We start from the raw sequence: 22,481 nt of genomic DNA, 5'->3' as shown, positions 1-22,481 counted from the left end.
CCGCTTCTCCCGGCGTCACCCTGCGCGGGACTCATCCGGTTGCGGGACGGGGAGCGGGGATTTTCTCCCTCCCGGGGCTGCAGCGGGGATGGAGGGAAAGAAACCGACCCAGGGCCGCCCTCCGCCCCCCCCCCGGAAAAAAGGGGAAAGGAAAAGAAAAAAGAAAAATACTGTTTATTTCACACCACTACATCAAGTGCATCAATCCCCATGTCCCGGCCCCAACACCCCCCCTTCAGCCGCCGCCGTCCCTCACTGCTCCCCTGGAGAAATGGGGAGCGAACCCCCCAACCCCCTTGGCGCCGGGGGGGGTGGGGGGTGTTGGGGCACACGGGGAAGCGGAGCCGCCTCCGTTGTGGGGTTCACCCCCCAAAAAACAACTCAGGGCACTGGGGAGCCCGGTGGAGCCCCAAACACCCACAGCGCTGTAACCAAGGGTGGGGGGTGTCCCATGGAGAAACCCCTCCGAAATCAAAGCGGGGGTGAAATGAAAGTGGGGTTCAAGCCCCAGCGAGCTGCGACGCTACCTCCGGAACAGGGGAAACCGGCCAAAACATGGGAATTACTCCTCTTGTTGGGGAGGGGGACACACACAACACGGGGTGGGGGGGGGACAGAGAGCGGTGAGCGCAGGCAGGGTCCGTCACCACGCACGGCACAAGGCAGGGGGGAGGCACAAGGCGGGCGCGATGCCCGCTGTGAACACGCTGCGGTCGGGTGTGATGCGGGGGAGAAAGGATGGGGACGGGACGGACACACGGACACAACTACGGACAAACTGGGGGGGGGGGGGGGGAGAGACCCCGCGCCCCCCGCGGGGCTGGGGGCAGAAAGTGCTTTGATGGCAGGAGCTGGGGGGGGGGACGGGGGGGGCGATGGGGTTCCAGGCGATGCCCGGCTCAGGGGATCTGGAAGACGTTCAGTTTGCTCGTGTTCTTGAGCGTCTGCCGCCGGTTGCAGAACCAGACCCGCACGACCTCGCGGTCGTAGTTGAGCTCTTTGGCGATCTCGGTGATCTCCTGGCCCGTGGGCAGCGCGTTCTTCTCGAAGTAGGCGTTGAGCGCCTCGATGGCCTGGGGCGTGAAGGACGTGCGGCGCTTCCGCTTCTTGGAGGGCTCCCCCCCGACGAACTCCATCAGGTTCTGCTGCCCCTCCTGGTTGCGGAGCTCGGCCTCGCTCAGCCACTTCTCCAGCACCGGCTTCAGCTTCTGCGCGCTCTTGGGGGTGATGTCGAGCTTCTCGAACCTGCCCCGGCAGCGCGGTGAGGGGCTCCGCGGGCAGCGGCCACACCGGCCCTCCTCCCGCTCGGCCCAGCTCCCTCCCTCTCCATGCAGTCAGAGGATGGGCTGGGGACACCTCTCACGAGACCGGCTCCCTTTTTCCTCCTTCTCTCCAGTTCCCCCTTTCTCCAGCGTTCCTCCTGCTCCGATTTCCTCCTTTTCTCCAGTTTTCCCGCTCCTGCAATTTTTCTCCCTTTCTTCATCCTTCATTCTTTCCTCTTTCCTTTCCTTTCCCTTTCCTTTTTCCTTCCCCTTTCCTTTCTCCTTTCCTTCCCCTTTCCTTTTCCTTTTCCCTTTCCCTTCCCTCCCTTCTCTTCCCTTCCTTTCCTTAACTTCCCTTTCCTGAACTTTCCTTCCCTTCCACTTCCCTTCCTTCTTTTCCCCTTCCTTTCCTTTTTCCCTTTCCTTTCCTTCCTTTTCCCTTTCCCTTCCCTTCCCTTTTCCTTTTTTCCTTTGCTTTCCTTCCCTTTCCCTTTTTTCTTTTCTCTTTCATTTCCTTTTCCCCTTCCTTTCCTTCCCTTTCCTTTCCCTTCCTTCCCTTTCCTTCCCTTTCCTCTTTTTTCCTTTCCTTTCCTTTCCTTTCCTTTCCTTTCCTTTCCTTTCCTTTCCTTTCCTTTCCTTTCCTTTCCTTTCCTTTCCTTTCCTTTCCTTTCCTTTCCTTTCCTTTCCTTTCTCCTTTCTCCTTTCCTTTTTCCTTTCCTTTCCTTTCCCCTTTCCTTTCCTTTCCTTTCCTTTCCCTTCCTTTCCTTTCCCTTCCCTTTTTCTTCCCTTTTCCCTTCCCCTTCCTATTTCTTTTTCCTTTCCTATTCTTTTCCCCTCTCCTCTCCTCTCCTCTCCTCTCCTCTCCTCTCCTCTCCTCTCCTCTCCTCTCCTCTCCTCTCCTCTCTCTCCTCTCCTCTCTCTCTCTCTCTCCTCTCCTCTCCTCTCCTTCTCCCCCCGCCCCCCTCTCTTCTCTCTTCCTTCTCCCCCCGCCCCCCTCTCCTCTCCTCTCCTCTCCTCTCTCCCCTCCCCTCTCCCCTCCCCTCTCCCCTCCCCTCTCCTCCCCTCTCCTCTCCTCCCAACTCCCCTCCCCTCCCCTCTCCTCTCTCCTTTCCTTCCATTTCCTCCTTTTCTTAGTCCTTTCCTTTCCCACAATCCCAGACTGGGTTGGGCTGGAGGGACCTTAAAGCTCCTCCAGCTCCAATCCCTGCCACAGGCAGGGACCCCTTCCACTGGAGCAGCTTGCTCCAAGCCCCCATGTCCAACCTGCCCTTGAACACTGCCAGGGATGGGGCAGCCACAGCTGCTCCGGGCACCCTGTGCCGGTGTTCCCCAGCTTCCCTGCCCTTTTCCCGCTGCCCATCCCATGCTGGTACCTGCAGATGGCCGACTGGCTGTAGGCAGGACCCTCGGTGGCCGTCAGGGCCTGTCCCACCTGCGTCTGCGTCAGCCCGAGGGACAAGCGCCGGATCTTGAAGTTCTTGGCGAATTCCCGGATCTCCTCCAGGTTGATCCCGTCCTCCTCCGCGCTGCTGTTGGGAGCCGGGGGCTCTGCCAGGGCCACGACACGGGAATGATGAGGAATGGCCATGGGGCTGCTTCTCCGCCCCCCATAACGAGCATCCCCTTTGCTGGGCTCCACGGCACATGGTGCCAGCAGCCACCCCCAGGGGTGCAGAGCACGGGCACGCAGCGTTCTCCTTTCCCCCATCCCAGACCCTGGATTCCCTCTTCCCACTGGATCCCAGTCCCTGCCGTGACTCACTGGACACCAGCTGGCTGACGGTGGGGGTCTCGGAGCAGGTGATGGGGACGGGCACGGAGGAAGCCTTGACCGCCGGGGCAGGGTTTGGGATCACCACAGCCGGCTGGGCGAGAGCCGGGGCCGGCTGGATGGGCTGGACCTGGGCAGAGGGAGAGGGGTCAGCACCCTCATAGCACCCCCATGGCACGCCCATGGCCAGGGCTGCCCCGCTCCCTGCCCACCGGCTCCATCCCTGCACTGGCCACAGCGTTGCTTTTGCTGGGTTTGGATGGAGGCGACACTGGGAACAGCCCAGCTCCTGCTGGGAATGGGGCTGTGACAGCTCTGGGATGTCCCATTCCCATGAGGGAGGTTTGGGGGTGACCAAGGTGAGGCTCAGTCACATCCCATCCTGGCTGAGAGACTTGGTAGGCACAGAGTGGGATGCCCCACGGGGCAGCACTGCAGGGCTGGAGGGGTCACATCCCAAAGAAGCTCATGGGCTCCCAAAGCAGCGTAGTTGGGTACCAAAGCAACTTGCTTGGGTCCCAAAGATGCTCAGGTGCTCCCAAAGCCATGTGGCTGCATCCCAGACATAATCCCATAATCCCAACGTCCTTAGGGTTGGAAGGGACCTCTGGACATCACCCAGTCCAACCCCGGCCAAGGCAGGACCAGGCGGAGCAGGGCATACAGGAACGGGCCCGGATGGGTTTGGGAAGGCTCCAGGGAGGGAGATTCCACACCCACCCCAGGCAGCCTGCGCCAGGGCTCTGCCGCCCTCAGCATCGAGCTCTTGCTCATGGTGAGGTGGAACTTGCTGTGGGTCAGGTTATGGCCATTGCTCCTCGTCCTCTCACTGGGAAGAGTCCGGCTCCATCCTCCTGGCACCAGCACCTTTGAGCTATTGGTGTGCACTGATCCCCTCTCAGGGTGCTCTGCTCCAGCCCAACCAGGCCCAGCTCCCGCAACCTCTCCTCAGCAGAGAGACCCCTGAGCATCCCTGTGGCCTCTGCTGGACCTCTCCAGTAGCTCCTTGACTCTGAGGAGCCCAGAACACTCAAGTGCTCCCAAAGCCTCACGGCCACATCCCAAAACGCTCAAGTGCTCCCAGAGCCTCACAGCCACATCCCAAAATGCTCAATGCTCCCAGAGCCTCACAGCCACATCCCAAAATGCTCAATGCTCCCAGAGCCTCACAGCCACATCCCAAGGATGCTCAGGTTCTCCCAAAACAACGTGGCCACATCCCAGAGTCACTCAAGTGCTCCCAGAGCCTCATGGGCACATTCCAAAGATGCTCAAGTGTTCCCAGGGCCACATGAACACATCCCAAGGATGTTCCTGTGCTCCCAGAGCCTCATGGGCACATCCCAAGGATGCTCAATTGCTCCCAAAGCAATGTGGCCATGTCCCAAGGATGCTCAAGTTCTCCCAAAGCAATGTGGCCATGTCCCAAGGATGCTCAATTGCTCCCAAAGCAATGTGGCCATGTCCCAAAGATATTCAAGTGCTCCCAAAGCCTCACGGCCACATCCCAAGGATGCTCAGGTTCTCCTGAAGCAACGTGGCCACATCCCAAGGATGCTCAAGTGCTCCCAAAGCAACGTGGCCACATCCCAGGGTCACTCAAGTGCTCCCAGAGCCTCATGGCCACATCCCAAAGATGCCCAAGTGTTCCCAGGGCCACACAAACACATCCCAAGGATGTTCCTGTGCTCCCAAAGCCTCACGGCCACATCCCAAAGATGCTCAAGTGCTCCCAGAGCAACGTGGTCACATCCCAGAGTCACTCAAGTGCTCCCAGAGCCTCATGGCCACATCCCAGGGATGCTCCTGTGCTCCCAAAACCTCACGGCCACATCCCAAAGATGCTCAAGTTCTCCCAAAGCAATGTGGCCACATCCCAAAGATGCTCAAGTGCTCCCAAAGGAACGTGGCCACATCCCAAGGATGCTCAAGTGCTCCCAGAGCAACGTGGTCACATCCCAGAGTCACTCAAGTGCTCCCAGAGCCTCATGGCCACATCCCAAAGATGCTCAAGTGCTCCCAAAGCAATGAGGCCACATCCCAAAGATGCTCAAGTTCTCCCAAAGCCTCATGGCCACATCCCAAAGATGCTCAAGTGCTCCCAGAGCCTCATGGCCACATCCCAAGGATGCTCAATGCTCCCAAAGCCTCATGGCCACATCCCAAGGATGCTCAAGTGCTCCCAAAGCCTCACGGCCACATCCCAGAGTCACTCCAGTCCTCCCAGAGCCTCACGGCCACATCCCAGTGATGCTCCTGTGCTCCCAAAGCCTGGCGCCAGCACCCCAGCCCCGCATCCCCCCCCGGTGCCCACCGCTCACCTCGGTGCGGGCCGGGGGCTCGGGGGTGCCGGTTTTCTTGGCGCCGGGCGCCTGCAGGGCGCTGCCAGCCAGCGTGGCGATGACCTGGCCCTGGGCATTGAGCAGCAGCTGCGGCGTCACCGTCTGCACGTGCAGGCTCGGGGCTGGGGCCGCGGCGGCGGCCGCCGCCATCCCGGGGGGATTCACCACCCACGGCAGCGTCCCGATGACCTGGGCCGAGGGGGAGAGGCCGAGCTGGGGCTGTGCCCTGCCAGCACCTCCCCTGCGCATGGGGAGCGCCGCTGGGGCCGTGCCCTCCATCCGCGGCAGGAAGAGCGCCGGGGCAGGGGGGTGCCAAAGGCAGGGCCCCCCCCCCGCGGTACCTGGCCCTGGGCGTTGGTGAGGATCTGGCCCGTGATGCCCTGCACGCTGGAGATGGTGTTGGCGATGACGGGGGTGGCCGCCAAGGAGCCGAGGAGCTGGGTCTGCGCCCCGAGAGGCGCGGCGCTGAGCTGCGGAGAACCGAGAGCCGGGGTCAGACGTGGGCAGCGCCGGGGCCACCGCGTCCCCACGCGCGGCCACCCCCGTTCCCCATGGCAGGGCGGCTCCTGCCTCGCCGTGCTGGGGTGCGAGGCCCTTGACGTCCTCCATCCGTCCTTTAGGTTGGCCTAAAGCAGGGCTGCCTGCTTGGTGGCTCCTCGGGAGCCAGGCTGGGATCTCACGCGATCCCACGGGACAGGAGTGCGGAAGCAGAGAGCTCCATCCCCAGGGATTCACGGCTTCTCAGGGCTTCTCAGGGCTCTCCACAGCCACGGCAGGCACCGGATCGAGAGCAGTGGGTGCCAAACTTGCCCGGCTTCGCACCACGGGCTGCCAGGGTCCTTACTATGCCAGGGTTAAAGGCGAATCCGGCCGGCTGCACGGCGATGTGGGTCTGGGTGACGGGCGGTGTGGGCGCAGCGCTGGGCTGTGGCAGGATGGGGGGCTGGCCGGGGCTGGGGGCGAAGACAGCGGGGGGCTGGAGCGGGGCGCGGGGCTGGCCCGCAGCCTGCAGCGGCTGGGCCGGCGGCACCGGGGCTGCCATGGACGTGTTCAGCACGGCGGCGGCTGCGGAGCAAAGACACGGAGAGCGTGAGCAGGGGCAGGCAGGGGCAGGGCTCACCCCCGGCGCTCCGCGTGTCCCCATCTCCCACCGGCCCTTCCCAGGGGGAGCTGAATCCCCATAGGGAAAGGTCTCCCCAGAGCCCCTGTGCCACAGCAGGACTCATCCTGCCCCGTGGGCGCTGAATCGAACCCAAACGGGTGCTGCTGCCAGCACAGAGGGCGAGGGGCACCGCCAGGGGCCCGTCACCTCCGCTGGCTCCAAACCACCCCTGGGACTGGCTCCTTCCCTGCTGGGAGCTCAAGAGGAGACGATTCCCTTCAGGGAAGGGCACGAGGCCCTCGCTCCGCCTGCTCTCATGCCCGTGGGTCTCCCCCCTTGCAGACCCTCAGCTGCTGCAGCGAGGTGCCAGAGCCCCAGGCCTAACCTGGACCTCTCATCCCACCCTCTCGTCCCATCCCTGTGTGCGTGCTGCCATCCGCATCCTCCCCATCCCTTCTCCCACACTCGGGCAGCTTTTGCTTTGGGGAGCTGCAAACAAGCCCCCAGCAGCCAACACCAGCCCCGTGCTGGAGAGGATGGGCTGGGGGGGTGCCAGACGAGGAGCTGCAGGGCAGAAGAGCAGCGGTTACCTTGCAGATTGGCTATGGGTGCTTTGAAAATTCCCCCTGTAGGAGAAGCAGCCGTCAATCCGGGGAGGGCAGCGACCGTTGCTGTAGGAAATGTCCACACAGCCAGCCCCTGCTGACCTGCCACTTGACCTGCAATACTGATGGGGATAAGAAGAGGTTGAGTAACTGTCCCTGCTGGAACCATTACTCCTGTCACAACTGTTGCTAAGTTTTCCTGAGTCAAGACCTGCAAAAGCAAACAAGATTTCAAAAAGAACAGAAATCAACGCCACTGCAGACAGCATCAGCGGAGCATTAAAGTCTTTGTACAGGGGGGTCCCTCCCACGGCAGCAGCTGGGTGCCCAGCTCTGCCGAGCCCCCATCTCCGTGGGGAGACGGCTGAGGGGGGATCTCCCCCTCCCAAACCCCCCCCTCCCCGACCCCGACGCGGCTCTGGCAGCACCTCGAGGCGAGGGCGCCCGGTGGAGGGATCGCCTTGGTTCGAGGTGTAGCTCCTACACCCCGCGCCACGAGCGGACGTCTCTGCCCTCGGGGTCCCCTACAGCCAGCGGACGCCACCCCGGGGGTCCCCACCTTGTCCCCGTCCCCCCCCCCCCGCCACCGCCTCCAGCCCAGCCCAGCCCTGTCCCCCCTCGCCCGCCCCGCTCCGTGCTGTGGGGTAGTTACCTGTGGGGCCAGCGGGGCCAGCGGCTGCGGCTGCTGGCTCGTGCCGTGGCTCAATGTGCCAGCGGAGGGGACGGTGCTTGGGGATGCTCCGGCCGCCGGCTTGGCTTTGCCTGGGGGAGGGCAGAGGAGATGGGTTGGAGAGAGGAATCATAGCAGAGAACCAGGGAATGGGATGGGTGGGAAGGGACCCTAAAGCTCCTCCAGCCCCAGCCCCAACCCCTGCCACGGGCAGGGACCCCTTCCACTGGAGCAGGGTGCTCCGAGCCCCTGTGTCCAACCTGGCCTTGAGCACTGCCAGGGATGGGGCAGCCACAGCTTCTCTGGGCACCCTGTGCCAGCGCCTCAGCACCCTCACAGGGAAGAGCTCCTGCCTAAGAGCTCATCTCAGTCTACCCCCGGGCAGGTTCAAGCCATTCCCCTTGGCCTGTCCCTCCATCCCTTGTCCCAAGCCCCTCTCCAGGTTTCCTGCAGCCCCTTCAGGCACTGGAGCTGCTCTCAGGTCTCCCTTTCAGGAGCCTTCTCTTCTCCAGGCTGCCCCAGCCCAGCTCTCTCAGAGCAGAGCTGCTCCAGCTCTCACAGGAGAGGTGCTGCTGCTGGAGCAATAGCATCTGCAATCCCCATCTGCACAAAGTGGGAGAGGGGGGCACCCAAATTACACATCCCCAGCAAACAAACACCCTCCTGTGGGTGTCCCGGGGGAGCTGCAGCCCCCCGGAGCTCGTGTGAGAGCACCCCAAGGTGGACGGACCTTCCTCTGCAGAGCAAAGGCATTTAGGGGCTTCTTATGGGCAAAACTAGGAGCAGTTAAAGCAGTGCCAGCTCCTGACCTGCTCAGGGGGAGCTGGAAAGGGAAGGGACCAAGATCACCCCCCAGCACCCTGCAGAGGGGGGGCCCCATGGGCTGAGCTTCATTGGGTGTCTTCAGCCCTGCACCCAAAGATCACAGAATCACTGCGACCGTCCCAGTGAGGGGAACCCCTGCTCCTAACCCCTGGTTATTACTTGTGAAAGACTTGGGGTTGGAGCAACCCCTTGTATTTATGCTGCTCGGCTTCTAATAATGGCAACTCCCAAGTATAAAATGCACTTAATCCCATTTTGGTGTAAAGAAAACCACCCTTTTCCTGCAGTTTCATCCAGCAGAACCCACAGAAACCAGAGCAAAGCCCCTTTAATAAATAAAGCACCAGAGTGGCAGGAGAGGGGCAGGGCAGCGGGGCTGGCACGTGGATTCGGGATGGATCCCATGGGAGGCTCGGGGCGCTGGCCAAAAAGCAGTGAGGAATGAAGCAGGATCTCCCCCAGTGGCTTGTTTCCCGCTGCATTCCCATGTGAGAAGGGAAGCGCCTGAAGCACAGGGTGAGGGGCAGAGGACACCCGAACTCCAGGGCCTTAGGGAAAGCTGAGCTCCCAGCAGAGCATCCCAAGGGATGTCCTCCCTGTCGGAAGCCCGGGTTCCAGGCGGGATGCTCCCGGAGGAGGACCTGGCTTTGCTCACTCCTGTCCCGGCCTGGCACAGGGATGCTCTGCGGAGCCTGCACCCCCAGGCACAGCTCACCCTCCCCGCTCCAACCCAGCGCTCCGGAGCCCAGCTTCCCCCGCAGGGATGGAGGGGCAGGGATGAGGCAGGGAGGGGAGGGTGCCGCCGGTCTCTTACCGGCTGCCTCCCCGCCGCAGGAGCTCTGGGTGCTGCCTGGGACGTCCTCAGTGCCCGGGGGGCTGCTCTCCCCCGGGGAGCCCCGCGCTACCTCCCCTGGAGGCACCTCCAAGGCTTTCGGGTCCTCCTCGGCCGGGAGCGGGGCGTCCACGCCGACCTCCAGCACGCGGATGGTTTCGTGGCTGGACATGACAATGACCTGCGGGACAGCCCCACAGTGCCCATCAGTGCCAGGGGCTGCACCCCACAGAGCTGCCCCCAGGGAAGGGGCTCCTACCACCCCATGGGATGTGCCTTAGGGTGGTCCTTAACCCAAACCAAGCAGAGGCACACTGAGGGGTGGATGGGGGGGGTCACAGCCCCTCCTGCTTTAGTGACCACCCCAGCCCCATGGGCAGCAGCAGGTGACATCCTCCACAGGGAGAACACGGCTGCAGCACCCCCAGCAGCCCCCTGTCTGCAGCACTGGAGCCAGTGCTGGTCCACAGCCCCATAGGTCTGGCCATGGGTGGGGTGAACCCCCTGCATCGTACAATCCCAGCGTGGTTTGTGTTGGAAGGGACCTTAAAGCTCCTCCAGCTCCTTCCCCTTCCCAGTCTGGGGCCAAACGGGGTGGTTGCGAGCATGGGGCAGGAGCGAGATGGTTTCCACCCCGTGCCAGGGCAGGCAGTGGGGCTCCAAACCCCACCTCCCCTCCCCATGGTCCCCAAGGCTATGGAGGGGTGCAGAGGGGCTGGAGCTGCTCTGGACAGGCCCGTACCTGCTCGTTGACTGTCAGCAAAGCCTCCTGCGGCTGCACAGCTTCGGTGTCCATGGTGCCCCAGGAACGGTGGGAGAGGGCTCAGACCTTCCTCATGCTGCAAGGGGGGGACAGGGCAGGGGCAGGGTCACACAGTGCCTGGAGCCAGGGCGCAGAGCAAACCTGGACCCTGCCACCACCTCCTCTCTGCCTCCAGCACCCAGCTCTGCCCCTGAGCTCGTGTCCTGCCCAGCGAGGCTCCGGTGCCTCGGGTACCTCTCAGCACCTCCCATCCCCTTGGCAATGAGCTCGGGGGGCAGCACCGTTTACGGGGTGAGCATCACACGCACAAGCAGGGAAGGGTTACTCCAAGGGTGGAGCCTTTCCCCCTGTTCTCTCCCTTTGGAGATGAGGTTCAATTCCTGCTCTTCCCTTGGGAATCCCTCAAAGCTCCAGGCACAAACCACCCGGCCCTTCCTCCTGTCTGAAGCCCAGGCCAGGTACCCAAAGGCTCGGGCATCACCCAAGCCCCGCTGCTGCTTGCAAGCAGCAGGAGGGTCAATCTGCTCCTTCCTAAGGGGACCTAAATCGATGGGGCAGCCCACTTGTTGGAAGGCAGCTCGCCCTCTTCCCATGCCCTCCATGAACTCCTCGGCTCCCGGATGGTCCCCGCGCTGCCCTGCAGGAGCACAAGTGCCTTTGTAAGAGGCTCCTGAACGTTTGATGGGGGAAGTCTCGGGATGTATTTAACCAGCCCCGATGACCTCGACTTGCTCCACGCATGGGCCAAGGCCTCATTGTCTGTGTACCTGCTGCTGAGCCTGGGGCACGGTGATGCTGGTGGGAGTGACCGGAGCTGAGCGCTCCCCTCCCATAGGATCACGGAGCCATGGAATGGTTTGGGTTGGAAGGAACCTGAAAGCTCCTCCAGCTCCAATCCAGCTCCAGGGACCCCTTCCATTGGAGCAGGGTGCTCCAAGCCCCTAGGTCCAACCTGGCCTTGAGCACTGCCAGGGATGGGGCAGCCACAGCTTCTCTGGGCACCCTGTGCCAGCGCCTCAGCACCCTCACAGGGAAGAGCTTCTGCCCCAGAGCTCATCTCAGTCTCCCCCCGGGCAGCTTAAAGCCATTCCCCTTGGCCTGTCCCTGTCCCTCCATCCCTTGTCCCAAGCCCCTCTCCAGGTTCCCTGCAGCCCCTTCAGGCCCTGGAGCTGCTCTCAGGTCTCCCCTTCCCGCAGCAGAGGGGCAGGATCCCCTCCCGGAGCTGCTGCTCCCGCTCTGGGGGTGCAGCCCCACACTGGGGGGGTTCTGGGCTCAAGCTCACAGCTCATCCACAAGGGAATTGAGCCCCGGACTGGTGTCAGTGCACCCTATCCATGGGGTTTCACCCCTGACAGGGAACGTGGTGCAGGCAGCCCCTGTCTCTCCGCTCTGCCACATCAGCCCGTGAGGCACTTCCAGGACCCAGGAGACATCCCAGCACCGTTGTACAAACCCTTCATCATTTGTGGGGGTCTCAGAAGCCACCAGGCTCTTGCTGGGGCCGCCGCGCGCATCCTGCGCCGGAGCTGGCGTTTGTGTGCCGTTAGTAACCAGAGGTACTCGGATCCTCTGGGTCCAAAGGAGCCTCCATTGAATGAGGAGCCGAATTCTCCTCTGGAACCACAGGCACAGGGCTCTGCACCATCCACTCCAGTGCAGCAGAGCTAGAGCCAGGCTGCTGCCCATGAAAAGCTGATGAGCCCCCAGCAGCCCAGGTGAGGAAGGCAGAGCAAGGGATCCCTGCCCCGGCAGCCAGCGCAGGCAAAGCAGCCCCACCGGCTCCCACTGCAGGGAGCAAGGGAAGGCGAAGGCTCCAGAAGAGCTTCTCCAGCTCTGTGTAGAGACCCCAGCCAAGGGAGGGCGGCTGGGGCACAGTGGGGCTGATGCCGCCCCATGGGGGTGATGCGCTTGCTCCAGGTTGATCTCCCCTCTGCATCACCAAACCTCGCTGCCCACTGGGGCCCAGCACAAGCAGAGCAGCCCCAGGGGCTTTGCTAACAAGGACTCCCCCCAGCCCGGTGTCTTGTAGCAGCTTTTTCCTACACCTGAGCCTCTCACCCCATCCCCTCCCTGCCCTAGGGACCCTCCCCAGCTCCCCAGCGCCTGTCCCATAGCGGTCACAGGGGGAGCTGAGCCCCAGCTGGGATCCCAAACTGGCAGCAAGGGCACAGTGAAAGCAGCTGAAAGGGAAGGGATGGCCCCTGGGGAGCCCCTTCCTGCAGAGCCAGGGCACATCCAAACCCACCCCAGAGAGCAGAGCCTGGAGCCACAATCCCATGGGATGATGGAGGAACCCCGAGTACTCACTCACTGTTTGCTCGGGGCTGAAGGGATGCTCCAGGCAGGAGATGGGGCTGGCTCCTGGGTCCTGCTGGGCTGCGGTGCCACGGGCTCGGGCTCTAGGGAGAGAAAGCCCGGAGCTGTCTCTGTGCCCAGCTCTGCAGTGAGGAGCAACCGGACAACCCAAGGGCAGCCCCATCCTCCCAACCTGATCCCTGCTTCTTGATCCTCACCGCTGGGAAAAGGCGACTCAAGGCAAGCCAGGAGCTGCCCCAAACGCATGTGGTACCCAAGTTAATGCACACACTGGGAGCTTGGGGCCTGAATGGTGCTGCCAGCACCAGAGCCCCTGCTCTCCATCCCCACCACGCCAAGTCCAGGAGCCTCCCTCAGGTCTCTTCTAGCACAACCGCGAGGCTGAAGAGAACAGCAAAGCCCTGCTCCAACCTGGGCCATCCCCCTGCATCCAAGTGTGGAGCTGCCCAGGCCTGCCCCACGGGAGAGAGATGGATGCCCCCTTGCATCCAAGTGTGGAGCAAAGAGAAGAAGAGCGAGAAGGAGTTTTCCCTCTGTTCCATGCACTCGACTGAGCAGAGCCTGGTGCTGCTGGGTGCGAGTGGGCTGCTCCTCCCGCACCCTTTCATTTCGCTTCTTTGCACTTGGTCCTTCTGGGTTTGAGCTTGCAATTGATGGGACAAGTGATGTGCCCAGCTGGTGGTGTTGGGAGCAGGCGCAGGGAGACAGCAGCTCGAGCAGATGGCGGCGAGGAAATGAAATGCACAAACTAATAATAATAATAATATTACAGGAAAAAGCAAAGAGAAGGGGGGGGATAACTTCAGATGCTCCAAGTCTCCCTGTGAATATAATTGCTGTGTTAATTAGGAGCGGTGATGAGTCAGAGATGGAGCCACTTGGATCCCAAGTGGGTGGAAATCTAAGTTGGAACCAACTTGCCACAGGTGAGCAGCCCACAGAGGTTTCGGTTGACGCTGCGCGGCGCTGAAGATGCTTTGGCCACGGCTCCAGCTCGCCACTTGCCCAATGGCATTAACCTGGGTTAATCCCTATGGACGGACATCCCGATCCCAGGATGAGGCCCTTGGCCCAAGCCCCTCTCCAGCTTTCCTGCAGCCCCTTCAGGCACTGGAGCTGCTCTCAGGTCTCCCCTTCAGGAGCCTTCTCTTCTCCAGGCTGCCCCAGCCCAGCTCTCTCAGCCTGGCTCCAGAGCAGAGCTGCTCCAGCCCTCGGGAATTGCCCACAGTGGTACCAGCACCCCAAGACCTCCCAGCAAAGCCATCACTGATGCGAAGGGGACAGATCCAGGTCATTTCCTTGGAAATGAAGCTTATGGTAACAGCAGAGCCCGAGCATCCCTCGCCGCAGCCTCGGCAGCTCCGACTTTCCACCATGCTCAGAGTGGAAAGATCCAGGCTGGAAATGATGGATTGTTTTCCCAAGCACATCCCCAGGTGTCTCAGTGGGGGGGGGGACCTGGACCCCAGTGCCCCCAAGCTGTTTGCAAGGTGCTTTGTTGTCCCTCCCAAACCAGCTTCCCCCTTAAAGAGCCTTCGAAATGGTGTCGCTTTCCAGCCTTCCTGCGTTCACCCAGGGGGAGACTGAGGAGATGCCACCCCTGGCACAGGCCAGCAGTGAGCTGGAGCTGAGCCTTGCTCAGCACAGCCTTGCAGCCAGCTCCAGGATTCCTGAAGGCTGGAGCTGCAGGGGGAGCTGGCAGCATCCGCACTGGCTGCTCTGTCACAGCACCGAGGAGCTGGGGCAGCTGAATCCCAAAGGAGACTCCAGGAAAACTCGTTGGAAAGGCCCAGCTCCTCCTCCAGTGCCAGTGGGAAACGCAGCCACCTGGGGCTGATAATGAAGGTGACAAAGGAAAGCACAGGGTCATGATGAGCTAGGATGGGTGGCCATGGTCCTGGATGTGCGGCCACGGTCCTGGATGTGCGGCCACAGTCCTGGATGTGAGGCCACGGTCCTGGATGGGTCCATCCTCACTTGGATCTCTCCATCCTCAGCTGAATCTCTCCATCCTCGCCTAGATCTCTTCATCCTCAGTTGGATCTCTCCATCCTCAGTTGGATCTCTCCATCCTCAGTTGGATCTCTCCATCCTCGCTTGGATATCTCCATTCTTGGCTAGATCTCTCCATCCTCAGATGGATCTCTCGGTTCTCACATGGATCTCTTCATTCATGGCTGGAACTCTCCATTCCCTGCTGGATCTCTTCATCCTCGCTTGGATCTCTTCATCCTCGCTTGGATCTCTCCATCCTCGCTTGGCTCTCTTCCTCCTCAGCTGGATCTCTCCATCCTCACTTGGATCTCTTCATCCTCAGCTAAATCTCTCCATCCTCAGCTGGATCTCTCCATCCTCAGCTGGATCTCTCCATCCTCAGATGGATCTCTCCATCCTCAGCTGGATCTCTTCCTCCTCAGCTGGATCTCCTCATCCTCAGTTTGATCTCTTCATCCTCAGATGGATCTCTCCATCCTCAGCTGGATCTCTTCATCCTCAGTTTGATCTCTCCATCCTCGGGTGGATCTCTCCCTCCTTTCTTGGATCTCTCCCTCCTTTCTTGGATCTCTCCATCCTCGGCTGGATCTCTTCCTCCTCAGCTGGATCTCTTCCTCCTCAGCTGGATCTCTTCCTCCTCAGCTGGATCTCTCCATCCTCAGCTGGATCTCTTCATCCTCGCTTGGATCTCTCCATCCTTGCTTGGCTCTCTTCCTCCTCAGCTGGATCTCTCCATCCTCACTTGGATCTCTTCCTCCTCAGCTGAATCTCTCCATCCTCAGCTGGATCTCTCCATCCTCAGCTGGATCTCTCCATCCTCAGCTGGATCTCTCCATCCTCAGCTGGATCTCTTCCTCCTCAGCTGGATCTCTTCCTCCTCAGCTGGATCTCTTCATCCTCAGTTTGATCTCTCCATCCTCGGGTGGATCTCTCCCTCCTTTCTTGGATCTCTCCCTCCTTTCTTGGATCTCTCCATCCTCGGCTGGATCTCTTCCTCCTCAGCTGGATCTCTTCCTCCTCAGCTGGATCTCTTCCTCCTCAGCTGGATCTCTTCCTCCTCGGATCAATCTCCTCATCATCAGTTGGATCTCTTCATCCTCAGCTGGATCTCTCCATCCTCAGCTGGATCTCTCCATCCTCAGCTGGATCTCTTCATCCTCAGCTGGATCTCTTCATCCTCAGATGGATCTCTTCCTCCTCGGCTGGATCTCTTCCTCCTCGGCTGGATCTCTTCCTCCTCGGCTGGGTCTCTCCATCCTCAGCTGGATCTCTTCATACTCAGATGAATCTCTCCATCCTCAGTTGGATCTCTCCATCCTCAGTTGGATCTCTCCATCCTCAGCTGGATCTCTTCATCCTCAGCTGGATCTCTTCATCCTCAGATGGATCTCTTCCTCCTCGGCTGGATCTCTTCATCCTCAGTTGGATCTCTCCATCCTTGGGTGGATCTCTTCATCCTCAGCTGGATCTCTTCCTCCTCAGCTGGATCTCTCCATCCTCAGATGGATCTCTTCCTCCTCAGCTGGATCTCTTCCTCCCCAGCTGGATCTCTTCATCCTCAGCTGGATCTCTCCATCCTCAGCTGGATCTCTCCATCCTCAGATGGATCTCTTCCTCCTCAGTTGGATCTCTTCATCCTCAGTTGGATCTCTCCATCCTCAGCTGGATCTCTCCATCCTCGGCTGGATCTCTTCATCCTCAGCTGGATCTCTTCATCCTCAGTTGGATCTCTTCATCCTCAGCTGGATCTCTCCATCCTCAGATGGATCTCTTCATCCTCGGCTGGATCTCCTCATCCTCACTTGGATCTCTCCATCCTCACTTGGATCTCTTCATCCTCAGCTGGATCTCTTCATCCTCAGCTGGATGTCTCCATCCTCAGCTGGATGTCTCCATCCTCACTTGGATCTCTTCCTCCTCAGCTGGATCTCTTCATCCTCAGCTGGATCTCTCCATCCTCAGCTGAATCTCTCCATCCTCACCTAGATCTCTTCATTCTCAGTTGGATCTCTGGATCCTCAGCTGGATCTCTCCATCCTCGCTTGGCTCTCTCCATCCTCGGCTGGATATCTCCATCCTCAGATGGATCTCTTCATCCTCAGCTGGATCTCTCCATCCTCGGCTGGATATCTCCATCCTCAGCTGGATCTCTTCATCCTCAGCTGGATCTCTTCATCCTCAGCTGGATCTCTCCATCCTCAGATGGATCTCTCCATCCTCAGATGGATCTCTCCATCCTCAGCTGGATCTCTTCATCCTCAGCTGGATCTCTCCATCCTCGGCTGGATCTCTTCATCCTCAGCTGGATCTCTTCATCCTCAGCTGGATCTCTCCATCCTCAGCTGGATCTCTTCCTCCTCAGCTGTATCTCTTCATCCTCGGCTGGATCTCTTCATCCTCGGCTTTATCTCTTCATCCTCGGCTGGTTCTCCTCATCCTCAGTTTGATCTCTTCATCCTCAGTTGGATCTCTCCATCCTCAGTTGGATCTCTCCATCCTCAGTTGGTTCTCTCCATCCTCAGCCGGATCTCTTCATCCTCAGCTGGATCTCTCCATCCTCACCCGGATCTCTTCATCCTCAGCTGGATCTCCTCATCCTCAGCTGGATCTCTTCATCCTCAGCTGGATCTCTCCATCCTCAGCTGGATCTCTCCATCCTCAGCTGGATCTCTCCATCCTCGCTTGGCTCTCTCCATCCTCAGCTGGATATCTCTATCCTCGGCTGGCTCTCTCCATCCTCAGATGGATCTCTTCCTCCTCAGCTGGATCTCTTCATCCTCAGATGGATCTCTTCATCCTCGGCTGGATCTCTTCATCCTCGGCTGGATCTCCTCATCCTCGGCTAGGTCTCCTCATCCTCGGCTGGATCTCTCCATCCTCAACTGGATCTCTCCATCCTCAGATGGATCTCTTCCTCCTCAGATGGATCTCTTCCTCCTCGGCTGGATCTCCTCATCCTCGGCTGGATCTCTTCATCCACAAACGGATCTCTCCATCCTCAGATGGATCTCCTCATCCTCAGTTTGATCTCTTCATCCTCAGTTTGATCTCTCCATCCTCGGGTGGATCTCTCCCTCCTTTCTTGGATCTCTCCATCCTCAGCTGGATCTCTCCATCCTCAGCTGGATCTCTCCATCCTCAGCTGGATCTCTCCATCCTCAGCTGGATCTCTTCCATCCTTGCTTGGATCTCTCCATCCTCACTTGCCTCTCTTCATCCTCGGTTCAATCTCTTCTTCACGCTTCCCACCCTCACAGGGTGCTTGGGGCTCAAGCCTGATCCCGAGGACAGGAATGGGAGCTCCCTTCCCTGCCTCCTGCCCTGCAGACCCAGTGCCCAGCCCAGGGAGCACCTGGGTCAGCTCACGGTGATCTCCCAGGAACCCGCTCCTTTCTCCAGAGCCACTTTTCCCGCTGGGAAGCTGTCTCTATTCCCGCTCCACACGGAGCTGATGGGATTGACTTCACCTCCCAAGGTCATGCCAGAGGAGCGGGGCAAAACCAGGAGCAGAGCTTGGCTCTCCCAAGCCCTTCAAGGCAGCGCCCGGAGCAGCCATCACCGCTGCTGCCAAGGGGGGGTCTGGACCCACCTCAGCACCCCAGGACATCCCAGAGGAACATCACGGCTGGTTCAGGGAGCACAGACACCCCCCCCCCCCCCCCGAGCCTATGGTCCCATTTAATGCCATGGGGGGGGGGGGGGGGGGGGGCAGTGCTCTGACCCCCCCAGGGGCTTTTGGAGCAGGCTCAGGACCAAGCAGGACCCTGAGGTGGCTGCAGGTGCTGGGGACGGGTCTGGGGAGGGGGGGGGACACGACACAGCCCCTACTCTTCTCTCCAGGGCCCCCCCCCCCATCCTCTGCCAGCCGGGGCTCTGCAGCACCCAGGGCGGGTTCCCCCCACCCAGAGAAGCAAACAGAGGGGTGCAGGGTGCTCCTGCGAGCTGCCCCCGGGGCACTGACTCCCTCCGCAGGGGTGCAGCCCCCCCCCCCCCCGACACCTACGGCACCATAAACAGCCCCCCCCGACCCCTGCGGTGCCACAAACAGCCCCCCCCCGACCTCCCTAGCACCACAAACAGCCCCCCCTGACCCCTACAGCACCACAAACAGCCCCCCCTGGCCCCTACAGCACCACAAACAGCCCCCCCTGACCCCCACAGCACCACAAACAGCCAGCCCTGACCCCCACAGCACCACAAACAGCCCCCCCTGAGCACCACTACAGCACCACAAACAGCCCCCCCTGACCCCCACAGCACCACAAACAGCCAGCCCTGACCCCCACAGCACCACAAACAGCCCCCCCTGACCCCTACAGCACCACAAACAGCCCCCCCTGACCCCCACAGCACCACAAACAGCCAGCCCTGACCCCTACAGCACCACAAACAGCCCCCCCTGACCCCTACAGCACCACAAACAGCCCCCCCTGACCCCTACAGCACCACAAACAGCCCCCCCCGAACCCTGCGGAGCCAAAAACCCTGCAGAGAACCCCAAATGCCCTTGGACACCGCCCCCCCCCCCCCCGGGGCTCTGCTCACCCCCGGGGCACCTGAATCCGCAAATCCCTGCCTGGCTCCTGCCCCCCCCCCGCACCCCTCATCTCCCACCCCGGGGTCCCTTTGCCTTCCCTCGGCAGGACCCCAACACTGCGCGTGTGTCCCCCCCCCCAGCACTGCTCGTCCCCAGCCCTGCTCCTCCTCTCCTGCACCCCAAACCCCATCCCCACAGCCCCCGGGGCTGTCACCCCCTTGCCTCTGCCCCGGGGCTCGCCAGCCCCCTCTGTCCCCCTTCCCTGGACACCCCCAGCTCCGGGGTCCCCCAGGGACCCCCAACTCTCCGCGCTCTCCCCTAATCCAAACCCCCATCCCGTGCCCCCCATCCGCATCCCCACTTCTCCCCAGTTTCCCCCCCCCAAAAAACTCCCCCCGATCTCCCTGCCCCGTACCCCAACCCCCCCCTCAGCGCTGCACCCCGCGCTCCGCCGCGCTCCCTCCGCGCGGTTCCTTTCCCCCCCCCCCCCAATCCATCGCTCTTTATCATAAATATATAAATTATGCTAATTACGGCATTGCATATTCACCGCGCCGGGACCCGCCGCCCCCCGCCCGGCCCCGGCCCCGCACTCACCGCACCGGGCGCTGGCCGCGGGGGTTCCGCGGGGCCGCTCCGCGCCTGCCGGGGCACAATCAAACATTCACCGCGCAGCGGCGGCACAAAGGGGGGGGGGGCGGCACCGGGACCCCGCGGGCGCGGAGCGGGGGCGCTGCGGGGTGCGGGAGCGGGAGCGGGGCCGGGGCGGGCGGGGCCGCGGCGCTCCGCGGGTGCGGGCTCCTGCGCGCCTCCCGGGGGGGGATTTTTTCGCTGCTGCGTCATGAACATAATTTATGCGCAGGCCTTTGCCGCAGCCGGGGGGTGCTGCGCGGCCGCGGCCGCCGGGGGGCGCTCGGGACCCCCCCCGGGACCGGGACAACCCCGAAAGCGGGACCCTGACATCAGGGAGCCCCCCGAAAAGAAAGGGGCCGAGCAGGGACCCCCGCCAAAGCGGGACCACCCAAACAGAGAGCCCCCAAAACCGGGGACCAACCCCCCCCCCCCCCCCCCCCCCCCAAAACCGAGGAACCCTCAACAGGGACCCTCCAGAGCAAGGGCCCCCCGAAACCAGAGACCCCCGTGAAGCCAGGGACTCTTCTGAAACCCCCAAACCGGGGACACCCCGAGCACAGAGCCCCCCGAAACCAGAGACCCTCACGAAAGCAGGGACTCTTCTGAAACCGGGGACACCCCAAACCGGGGACACCCCGAGCACGGAACGCCCCAAGCAGGGACTCTACCAAAGTGGGACACCCCCCCCCGAGCAAGGAACCCCCAAAACCAGGGACCTGACACCTCAAAACCAGCGATGCCCCAAAACCGGGGACCCCCCAAAACCAAAGATCTCCCCCCTCGCAGAGCAAGGGACACCCCCAAAACCTGGACACACTCGGAGCAGAGACCCCCCAAGTACATCCCTGGCACCCCGAAACCAGAGTCCCCCCAAAAGCCCCTAAACCCTGAAAGCAAACCCCCCCCCAGCCCCTCCAACCCCGCAACCCCCAAATCAGAGCTCCCCGGTCCTGAGACCCCCAAACCACAGCCCCCCCCCCCCCCCGACCAGACCCTGTAGCAGAGCCCCCTCCAGCCCTGAGACCCCCAATGTCAGAGCTCCAAAGCTCAGGACTCCCCCAAACCAGACCCCCCCCCCCCAATCCCAAACTCAGAGCACCCCAAGGCTGGAGCTGCCCCAGACTCACTTTGGGCCAGACTGCCCCCTAAGTGGAGCCCCCCCCAAAACCTGGAAACCCCAACCCAGGGCATCTCAAACCCAGAGCCCCCCCCACCGGGAGCCCCCTCCCCAAACCTAGACCTTCCCCAGGCATCCTCAGTCCCATCCTGACCACCCAGCAACTCCCCACTGCCAAACAGTGGTGCTCAAATTGCTGCCCCTTCCAAAAGCCAGAGCCCCCACATCCCAGACCCCCCTAAAAGCGAGGCCCAGAAGTGCCAGGACCCCCCCAAACCCCAATCCCACCTCTTCCCAAACCCAATCCCCATTCCGCACCCTTTGCAAGCCCCAGTTTGCCGGCTGGGTGCAAGGGGAGCCCCCGGCTCTGCAGCACCCAGCAGACCCCACCCGGAGCAGCCCTCCCGACCGGGGCTCGGCGCCGGCTCATCAAGCCCCTAACAGAGCATTTCATCAGCATAAATGAATACATTAATCACCACATTAACGGGAACACCCCGGGGCAGCACAAAGGGCTCCGTTTGTTCCCCTTCACCCCCCTACCCCCCCAGTATCCACTTTCCTCCAGGGACACGCTTGGGATAGAGCCCTGGTGCTGACCCCGCCGCCTGCCAGGGCTCGGGACCACCCCAAAGCCCTTCCCGAGGCTTTCGGTGGGAGCTGGAGCTGGAGCAGCGCCTGCTTCCCCCGGGAAGCCGCAGGAATAATTCACGAGGCTCCATCTTCCCGGCATAGCATTAACTCCAGCGCCAGCCTCCCACTGTAATATGCAGGAGGCTGAGCCCTGCGCGCCGGCCGGCCGGAATCCCGCTCCCCCGCGGGGCTGCACATCCCAGGGATGAGCAGATCCATGAGCTCCTGCCCTCGGCTCCCACACCTGGAGCTGCTCCGAAAAGGAGGATTCTTGATCTCCGTGGGATGACCGGCACATACAGAATGGGGAGTCCCAAAGTGAGGATGCACGGAGCCACCCGCACCTCCTGGTGCACAGCAGCACCTTCCTGCCTGGGAAAGGGGAAATATCCCCCCCCCCCAAGATGGGTTCAAACTGAAGCAGGGGAAGTTCACGTTGGAGATAAGGGAATTCTTCCCTGTGAGGGTGCTGGGACACTGGGATGGGCTGAATGGAGAAGGTTTGGATACCCCATCCTGGCAGTGTTCAAGGCCAGGTTGGACACAGGGGCTTGGAGCACCCTGCTCCAGTAGAAGGGATCCCTGCCCATGGCAGGGGCTGGAGCTGGAGGAGCTTTAAGCTCCCTTCAACCCAAACTGTTCTATGATTCCATGATCCTAAGATCATGGGGCAGATCCTCCTGGAAAACACGCTAAGGCACATGGGCGACGGGGGGGGGGACTGGTGACAGCCAACACGGCATCTCTAAGGACAAGTCATGCCCTTAGAGATGGAGCCACAGCGTTGGTGGATAAGGATGGAATCTATTTGGATTTGTGCAGGGCATTTGACACTGTCCTGCACGACATCCTTGTGTCTAAACTGGAGAGACATGGATTTGATGGATGGAGCACCCGGTGGATATGGAATGGCCTGGGTGGCCCATGCAAAGAGTCAACGGCTCGATGGCCAAGCGGAGACGGAGCGGCAGGGGGTGGAACTGGATGCGCTTTAACCCAAACCATTCCGGGATTCCTGCAGGGCCAACGGGATACATCACAGCCCGGTGACGGGATTCACACTGCCCACATGTGGCTG

The 22,481-nt window shown here is 61.4% G+C and overlaps 1 protein-coding gene across 2 annotated transcripts; it reads right to left on the bottom strand.

Moving 5' to 3' along the window:
- Positions 1–870: 870 nt before the first annotated feature.
- POU6F1 (POU class 6 homeobox 1) lies at positions 871–12,557 on the bottom strand. Of its 2 annotated transcripts, none has more exons than XM_057430983.1 (11): positions 12,480–12,557; positions 10,152–10,248; positions 9,392–9,590; positions 7,735–7,844; positions 7,068–7,293; positions 6,220–6,440; positions 5,717–5,845; positions 5,355–5,564; positions 3,025–3,163; positions 2,636–2,810; positions 871–1,245 (listed from the first exon to the last, which is right to left on the bottom strand). In XM_057430983.1, exons 2-11 carry the CDS (start codon positions 10,203–10,205, stop codon positions 900–902), a joined length of 1,809 nt encoding a protein of 602 aa, XP_057286966.1. In that variant the 5' UTR covers positions 10,206–10,248; positions 12,480–12,557; the 3' UTR covers positions 871–899. The 2 variants fall into 2 exon arrangements, with proteins under 2 accessions (XP_057286966.1, XP_057286967.1); XM_057430984.1 differs by having other exon boundaries at positions 12,484–12,502.
- Between the last annotated feature and the right edge of the window lie 9,924 nt (positions 12,558–22,481).

Source organism: Pezoporus wallicus, unplaced genomic scaffold, assembly GCF_028554395.1.
Source record: "Pezoporus wallicus isolate ANWC-B61680 ecotype Strahan unplaced genomic scaffold, APGP_CSIRO_Pwel_v1 contig_9469, whole genome shotgun sequence".
Classification (NCBI taxonomy): Eukaryota; Metazoa; Chordata; class Aves; order Psittaciformes; family Psittacidae; genus Pezoporus; species Pezoporus wallicus.
This window is presented reverse-complemented; position numbering and strand designations above follow the sequence as displayed.

Coding starts and splice junctions, on each gene's coding strand:
- POU6F1 (XM_057430983.1), bottom strand. CDS start 10,205: ATGGACACCGAAGCTGTGCAGCCGCAGGAGGCTTTGCTGACAGTCAAC. Junction 6,441..7,067: donor ACCCATAGCCAATCTGCAAG/GTAACCGCTGCT, acceptor TTTGCTCCGCAG/CCGCCGCCGTGCTGAACACG. Junction 1,246..2,635: donor AGCCAGTCGGCCATCTGCAG/GTACCAGCATGG, acceptor CTGCCGGGGCAG/GTTCGAGAAGCTCGACATCA.